Source organism: Indicator indicator, chromosome 24 (assembly GCF_027791375.1).
Source record: "Indicator indicator isolate 239-I01 chromosome 24, UM_Iind_1.1, whole genome shotgun sequence".
NCBI lineage: Eukaryota > Metazoa > Chordata > Aves > Piciformes > Indicatoridae > Indicator > Indicator indicator.
In genome coordinates, this window is record NC_072033.1 from 10913159 (window position 1) to 10922266 (window position 9108).

Consider the following 9108-nt stretch of genomic DNA (forward strand, 5'->3'; position numbering starts at 1 on the left):
TTTATCAGTTGGACAGTTGGTGTGGTTGCTTGTTGCTTTATTAAATCTTTTTTGGGGGTTTAAATCGCAGCAAAAGCTGACACTGGCACCACTGTGGTACCGAGAAGTAACTATAGATTCTCATAGAGGACCAGAGAGATGTGCTGAGCTAACAAAAAACCACAACTAAGAACTAGCTACTATTTCTTTGCTCTAATTTTCATTGCCTGGAACTTTGGAAAAATACCAGTGCTCCTCATGAGTAAAGTCACCCTTTTTCTTTTTATATTCTCCACAGAACGAAATGATCAAACAGAACAGGAAGAAAGAAGGGAAATCAAACAGAGACTGACAAGAAAGGTAAAATATTGCAATACCTTCTATTAGTGTTTAGAAATGTAGTTGATGTAGATAACATCAACCAGCCAGAGACGCAGCAGTGTCTTAGCAATGTAAATTATAAAAACATCTACCTTGTCTCAGCTACATGAAACTTAGTATATTTACAACGTAAACTTAATCAGAATATGGCTTTTTGCTTGCACACTGCAGATTTTCCAACTATATTGCTAGAAAAGGACTCCTTCATTCTGTATTGCAATCAGCAGAGCTGACTCCCTGCTGAGCACCAGGTGTGCTACCACACTACATTTCTCTTTGCATTCAAGGTGCTCTCAGAATCAGAACTCCACTGTGTTACTGTTGTGTTCCAAGGAATCCCTACTGGAATTCTAAGCCAAATATGGTCATAACTTGTTAAAGCCAAATTGAAATTCTTGCAGAGGATCTAGTCCTGAAAACCTTACATAGACTATCTACTGCTGACTGCAGTAGAAAAGCCCTGCAGCATACACCACTGTACACAGGTTATAATACATTCATTACAATTCCTTTACATACTGGAAATGCATTTTATCAATGGCCAGGTTAAAATATTTTCCTTTTTTGTCCATTATAAAGCCACTCTGCTGTAGCCCACCACTCCATTTCAGCCATGATCACTCTCCTACCAGTTCTCTGATGGGGTGATTCTTTCTCTGGAATTTCCAAGGGTTGGTTTTTTTTTTTTTTTCCTAGATACATTAAGTGCACCTTGAGCTAAAGGTGGGAAACAGAAAATGTTTCACATTTTATTGGTATGTTTGTTATTAATACTGGTTTTATTTTGCAAAACTATTTAATACAGCTTAACCAGAGACCTACAGTTGATGAACTAAGAGACAGAAAGATCCTGATTCGATTCAGTGATTACGTGGAAGTGGCAAAAGCACAGGACTATGACAGACGAGCAGATAAACCATGGACAAGACTATCAGCAGCAGATAAGGTACTGACATAATTGCAGTAGCATATTGCTGCTTTCTGCCTGCTTTGTCTATACATCAGATTCTGCAAAGACACTTAACCTCTGGGGCATTTAATCTCTGTAAAAGTTACCATTATTTTTATGCTAAAAGCACACTGACCATGCAGATGGTCATTAAAAAAAATTTATAGACATGCCTGCTTTGGACTAGAAAGGCTTCTACACAGCCCATTAAAAAAAAAAAAAAAAAAAAAAGTGGTGCTTTAGGACTGCAACTCAAAAACATTTTCAGCCAATACAGTATTAACATTTATCCTCAGATTGGAAGTTTTGTGCCAAACATGCAAATATCCTCCACTAGGTTTCTAAACATGCAGATATTTCCTTCCTTCTTTCCTGTGAATGTCCAAGGAGTCACTTGATCCTACATTTTCATGAGCACAAACTCTCAGTTTTGTTCCACCCCATACCTGTTATACAGCTGGTGTATGTCCTGTTTTAACTTTCACATTTAGGTCCTTAAGTAGTAAGAAAAATAGTTCAGCATGATTCCAGGGAGAACAGTTGCTTGCATAAGCATTGAAACTTTAGGGCTGAAGCAAATAGAAAAAGCAGAGATGCTAAAATAATTACTGGGTAAAATGGCAAATACAAAATCATTACTTACTGATTTGGTCTGAGATGCAGAGAACAAACACTTCGTTCTCCATTAACAAATGGGTTTAGGGGATTACCTAGGAGAAGAACAATGTATTTCTAATACAGTATATATTCTCTTGACCTCACTAAAATAGTGAATAAGCTATTAGACACTAATCAATGGCATAATAATTTTCTTTGCACGTACTACATATTAAAATAAGGTTTTCCCTACATTTACTGGGTTTATATCATTACTTTGGCAGGTTTATAAGCTAAGCAGAAAATGTCAGAGTTCAGATGTGTATACTGGTGATGTAGTCGTGAATTCAGGGTCAGGAGTTTGACCATTTCTTTGTGGTTGAAAATCTTGCCTTTGAGTAGACAAAGACATTATTTTTCCTGATTCTTTTTTTAATAAGCTAAATCTCTAACATAAAAAATGAGGCACAAGCCTCATAATTGTAGGTGGCTAAACTACACTAAGAATCCATAAAAGCACTAATATGATCCAGTTCACTCAGTTGCCATGGAAACAAAAGAATGCTGTAATTTTTTTAATCTTGAATTTCATTGTATTAATCACCAAAAGAGGGACATTTTGCTTCATTGCAGATTGTGTAATTCTCTGGCTACAGGTCACAGCACATTTTGGAGTGGTATTTACAAGTTGTGGCAAACCTGATTTTTTAAATGTCACATCTGGAAATTCCATAGCAGTCAGTTGATCAGCTGATCCATTTCTTAGCAACTTCTATTAATCTTTAATAAAGCGGAATCTTATTAAAATAAGTGAGACAATAAGCAGAGTGGTTTTATTCTCCTGTCAGAATTGCTTCTAGACAGAAATGCCCCTGTCAGCAATCAGTACTGAATGATAGGAAGTATCCTATCACCAGTCAGTACAAACTCGAAATTCATCACCTCTACTGGCAGAGTAGCCGTTGCCATACCCAGTACCTGTTATTTCTGCTTTAGAAAACTCTTGCTCTGCTCTGCAGTCTGGTGGTTTACAATGCTTGTACATACAAAATCATCTGTTAACCTTCAGTTTTCAATTCCTAGGCAGCAATTCGGAAAGAGCTAAATGAATACAAAAGCAATGAAATGGAGGTACACGCCTCAAGCAAACACTTGACAAGGTCAGTTTTCCAGCTCTTATTTCTACTGCTTGCTAAAAACAGTCTGCTTGAGTCCCAGATCTGTGGATTTTGCTTTCCCATGGTAGATGTGGGAGAAGAATATGCCAACGAAACTTTGTTTTAAAAAAAATCATCAGCTACAACAGAATATTACATGTAGGATATAACCTAGTCAAAATATTCTTTTTAAAAAGTCAAAAACCAACTTAAGGCACTAGATGAAGATTTATGAAATTAAATGTACTTGAGTTTGCAACCTCCTTATTCCAAACATTTCAATGTCCCTACTAAAAAATACCCAGTTCTATACAGCCTGACAAGCCATCCCTATGCCTGAAGACAGACACATGTTCTCAGTGGATTTGTTCTAGCAGATTCAGCCTGTAGATGACAGTATCCCTTGAATGTTGGTCCAGCTGCTAATGGAAAGAGTGCAATCCCCCCCAATATGTTTGATGGCAGTCCAGCAGCTCAGGAGTTACTGAGCCAATGTGAGCCTAGGCAGTCTCGTGCTTGCTTGGCTCACATGCCAGCAATGCTGACAGGTACATGCATGAAAATACTCATTTCCCTTTCTTAGTGGGGAAAAAAAGGTGAGGTTGATTTCACAGTCACTGTTACTTACAAAAAGACCTTGTTAGCAAGAGGAAAATTTGAAATGGCAATCAGTTAATTCCTACAATTTGTTAGGTCTCTTGAGCACATCCAATTGCTCTTAAACACACAGTGCTGGGAGTTGCTGAGAGCACAGTGTACCCTTGCCATGGCTGCAAGCATCCTCAGGTGTGCTTGCTGCTAAGATAAGCAACCTAACACAGTATGAAGGAACTTGGTGTGCAGTCTCATGTTCTGGAACTTGGGATGAATCCCAGCTTCAGTGAGCTTTGGAGGCTCAATGAAAAGATGGTCTAGGCAAAACCTTGAGACATTAACACACTATTTATATAATTCCAGATGATTAATGAAGTTGTTAGGGCTCTTTTAACATTACAGGACTCAGATTGATGTCTATGGCAAGCCATCACTGCAGTGAATGAAATATAGGAAAAACCAAATGGGGATGGCAGTGGTTTAAGTCTGAAAGTGAGGTACATGTTCTCTAATTGAGGCTACCTGGGGAGTTTAAACAAATTACAATGATGTATTCTGAAATCTGTGTTTAGAATATTAGGGCTAAACAGGCTTACAATTTACAATTAGTGCTCAGGCATTACAAATGATCGTGTCTTTAATTACGTAACTCATCCAAAAGAACAGGCCTACAGAGCAGGAGTATATTCCAGACAGACTCTGAGGATTATTGTACATTAAAGCAACACAATATCCTCATATTTTCCAAAACATCAACCTAGTATTGCACATTGCTTAGCTCTTACAAAATCACAAGATTACTGCACAATAAAGACTATTTCTACCAATGACAAACTGTGACTTAATTCCTAAAAGGAAAAAAAAAAAACAAAACAACAAACCACCAAAAATCAACCTGTATTTTTGCTTGCACCCCCAAATTCCTGCAAACTGGTTAAACTATAAATGCACTTCAGTTATTGCATACTTGTAGAAAGGTGTAGGTGAAAAATGAAGCCACTAATGTTGCTCAGTAGCATTACCGTACTTTTAAACGGAATGAATACTGGTTAAAAAAAAACCCTACAGATTTTATCTAACATACAATTTTATAGAATTATAGTTTGTTTTTTTTTTTTAATTTCAAAGTGGTTTGAGAAATGTCTCTTATTTCTCTTAGATTTCACAGGCCATAGAAATTTTCTTCTGAGAAGAATCCGTCTTTACTTTTTGATACTGCTGCTGGACACACATCAGGGAATATCTGAGTCTTTCCCTAACGTTCAGTCCAGGACACCTTGATGTTTATGTGAAAGGACTCTGCAGATGAAGCCTCTGCAGCACTTACGTACAGAAGGAAACAGCAGAGACGTACTTTGCTTGGAAGTCAGAAGGGCGATGGCCTGTGGAGTGAGGCAATCTGCTAAAAAAGACTGAAGTAAAGCCACTTGAAAGAACCTACTGCTCTCCTTTAACACTCCTTTTAAACTGTTTTGCAGCTTATCTTGGAAAAGGAGATGTGCATGTACAGGCTTTACCATTCCAAGGCCTATGACATAATGGACATGACGCACTGTCATTCAGTATTACATTGACAAGACATTTTGAACTTACCACAATTAGTTTGTAAAACACAAGTTCATGCTCTAAAAACTAATTTAATGTATTATAATTTCATTCTTTTTTATATAATGTCTAACAGAATCACAGCTGCAAGCATTTTTGATTCCTGTTACTTTTGTTCTTTAATTAAACGACTACTTATTGCAGGAAATAAACATGTTTCCTAAAGCTTTTTTTTTCCCCAGGGACAGTTGGGAAAAAGATTACAGTTATTGTGCAACAGATCATACAGATTCTTTAATCAACCTTCAAAAGGAGGATCTTAATTAAGGTTTTCCATCTTATGGAATGTTTCAGACCAGTTCCAAACAGCATAACGCAATTGTCATTCTTCACTAGTCAAGGTTTTGGCCCTCTGAAGAATGACAAGTTCACTGTTACTCTCATTCAGAGTTACTGAACTGGACAGCTAGAGACTGAAATGTAACAATGTACTTTGCAAAACAAATTATTTTAATGCTTTCTTGACAGCAAGAAGAAAAGTGTTACTGAATATTAATAATAGAACTGGGTGAGAAAAATGTAAAGCCAGACACTCTAGTAATGCATGATGCCCAAAAGCATCAGAGAATTCTACTCAAAATACTACAAGGAAAAATGTAAGAAAAACTAATACAGTGATAGCTGGCAAGCATGCCTGATGACAGCAACAAAATGGTGCATACACACACCAGATGAAGATTCCTTTGCAAGCGTTTGAAATGCTGTCCTGTCAGGAAGTCATTCAATGCTAAAACCTTGAAAGAAGCACTCTCCATTTTGTAGCTCTATTATCTCCATGAAGTGTGAACACAATAAAGAAAACATGGTATGTAAAATTGTTTGTATAGACTACTACTAAACTGCAAGATGGTGACTCTAGTTAATACAGTGGATGGACCAACTGTCAATCCTCTCCTGCTGCTCAACGTGGGGATAAAGTAACACAGATACAGTGCTAGTCTTCATCTAAACTAACATGTAAGAATGGAAGGTAAGACAGAGTGTGCAACGCTTAGAATACATCTGCAAGGGCAATGCTAGAAGGAATGGACAAATCAGGGGTGATGTACCCAGGACCAATGAGACATGCCAGCTTCATTGTAGCTAGCTCTGATTTTGTACAACTTTTTAATGTTTGACTTAGGTGAATGGCAACTGAAGACTAGACTTACCCAATTAACTGGCCCAACGATCTTTCCTCTATTTATTGCAATTCTACAACTTGCTGGCTTTTCACAGAAATATATGACATTATAACTAGCCTTTTAATATACTGTAAATTATATCTATAGTTTTTTTTATTGTTAATAAAATATTCTTAATTCTAAACACCAATATAACAGTAGCTCAGGTATACTATACAGAAAGGAGAGAAAAGTTTCTTCAGCAGAACCATTTTTAGTTTGAGAACAGTAGATAACACAGTTAACCACAAAGCTGGCTAACAGTGAAAGTAACACTCTAGTCAGCAGTAATGCACACTTTCACTGGTAATACAAGTACTGAATAAAACATTAAAAATATCGAATAAAACATTTAAATGATGTTGAAAAATATAATAAACAGAAACATATTTTAAAGGTAGCTTAAAGTAGCTTTTCAAATTTCAGACAATGCCTGGGAACTGTATTACTAACGTGACTTAACCATCTAGTAGTGAGGCAGCAACATGTTTCACATCTTCCCCACATTCTCAGCTCTCCTTCTGTCACACACATCCCAGCCTTTTTTCTGCTTCAGTCTGGGAAGAGACAGAAAGTTGTGACTTCAGAGGCCACATGATGACTGTCGACTAACTACTGTCCGCTTAATGGTGGGCAAGTCTCTCAAGCTGTTTGGAGGCTTCAAGCATTCAAGGGACCATATATAGTTTTGGGTTACTGTTGGAACTTAGCACCCACTGAAGGCATGTTTAGCTTTGGGAAGCTCCTCTTGTGCTACTGCTTCCCAATGGAAAAAAGAAACAGGCCTGCAATGCATAATTCCTATCACTTCATTTAGGTGTTTTGCTTTGGGTGACTTCTGGGCTTTCCTACCCACAAACTGAAAAACAAATCTCCTTCTGCTGAACTTTGCCTTTCCCAATACTCCTGTGTGATATGCTTCACATCTATTAAATTTGACTGTACCTACTCAAAGTTTAGAAGTTAATGTGGTGAGAGCTGGACAGTAAAATCTTTTGCTTGTATTTTATCATGAGTCCTCGCTACAGATAGCAATTGTATTGTTTTTCCAATACCCACTAACTGTAAGAAAAGACTCTGGGCCTTGCAGTACACTTTGTAAAGCCTTGTACAGTTAAAAAAATAGAAAAATACTGTTTCATAGACAGATAAAATTTAGACCAGTAAAACAAAATTTTTACATCTCATGAGGTCCATCTAGTGGAGATGACAGTGATCACAAGCACAAAAACAATAATCTGAACAAATACCAGACACTCAGAGATATTAAAAACAGGAAGTACACCCACACAGATGGTATGGAGTGGACTAAATACTTTACTGGCAATTTCAATATAATAATTTCTAGAGTCACACTTGTGTATTTAAAATTAATTCATAAGAAATTTCTTTAATTCTCATCCAAGAACACTAGTTAGTCTGCATTCTGCTCTCAGTGCACACTAGACAGAAATCTATCACAACTATTTCTGATACAGGCTGTTTTTCATAGATGATATGTCCAATAAAGGTAAAATAAGTATTTTTCACAAAATCATAGATTAATTTAGGCTGGTAAGAGCCTAAGTCCTTCCCTAAGGTTACTGGGTCCTACTCCCTGCTCTGAGTCAGGGAAATGCTGAAATGACAATGGGCTACTCAGTGAGTGCTGAGTTCAGGCTGCAGTCTATGAGTAGGGACTTTTTTTCCTCTAATTAAAAGACTATTAATATACAGAAGGAATTTAGAGATCAACAGATTTCTAAAAGTTTTCTACTTTTACCTTAAGAGTCAATTTTAAAGCATTCAATTTTTCTCTGAAAATAAGCTTTAGGAAACAGTTACTCTTAGAAATAAGGACAAATCAAAGATACAAGAAGTACCTGTAAGACAGATTGCACAGGCAAGCCTACAGTTAATAAAAGGCAACTCTAAGTATCAACAAAGATGCAGACAGTGGTAAGGCTCAGCAGGGAACTTCTGCTGGATAAATACTTTGAAAAAAATAGTTGGTGGGTTTGAAAGAATTCAGATCAACATGAAACCTAAATACCTAAATAACAGCCAACAAGTTAAAATTAGGAAAGCAAATCTATCAGACTGATTAAATCATATTAGTCGACACTTACAGCAATGTACCCTAAAAGCTGCATTCAGAACTAACTGGAATGCAGATAAGAGTTTGAGAGATACAGACTGAATGGCTTCAGAACATGAGAAAAAAAAACATTAAAGAACATTACTGTAAGTAAAGTTCCATGTTGATAGTAAAAGCAGTGCTAGAGATTGTAGAAGCTGAGGAAAACCAGGAGTTCAGAGGGTAGAGGAATTAACGACAGAAATGACAGAAGTGTGTACGATGTTAAAGACAAACAAAGGAAAAGTAAGAGGTATAATGGGATGAAAAATAAGGACTATAATGCAATTAAGTTGTGTAGAGCTGTTACCCCCAAACTCATTAATATATTTGAGACCTCTATTGGTCATACCAGCTTCAGCATGTAACCACTTCAGCCATCCTCTGGAAGCTGTGAAGTTGTGTACATGCTGTGCTAAGTGAGCTAAGGCTCCTGAGGTACTTGGGGTGTTAATATGAAGTCAGTTCCATGGTAAAGAGGCAGCTGTGAACAGACTGGTGGAGATTTGAACAGACCTTTAAAGATCATCTAGTTCAAGCCCCCTGCTAAAGCAGGGTCACCTGGAG

The 9108-nt window shown here is 37.1% G+C and overlaps 1 protein-coding gene across 1 annotated transcript in view; it reads left to right on the plus strand.

Moving 5' to 3' along the window:
* The window catches only part of PHACTR3 (phosphatase and actin regulator 3), a 107661-nt gene extending 103562 nt beyond the window's left edge, over positions 1-4099 (plus strand). Inside the window, exons 10-13 of the mRNA XM_054391739.1 lie at positions 278-339; positions 1166-1306; positions 2990-3066; positions 4060-4099. Coding sequence (XP_054247714.1) covers positions 278-339; positions 1166-1306; positions 2990-3066; positions 4060-4099 — 320 coding nt within the window. The remainder of the gene's footprint in view (positions 1-277; positions 340-1165; positions 1307-2989; positions 3067-4059) is intronic.
* The last annotated feature ends 5009 nt before the right edge of the window (positions 4100-9108 follow it).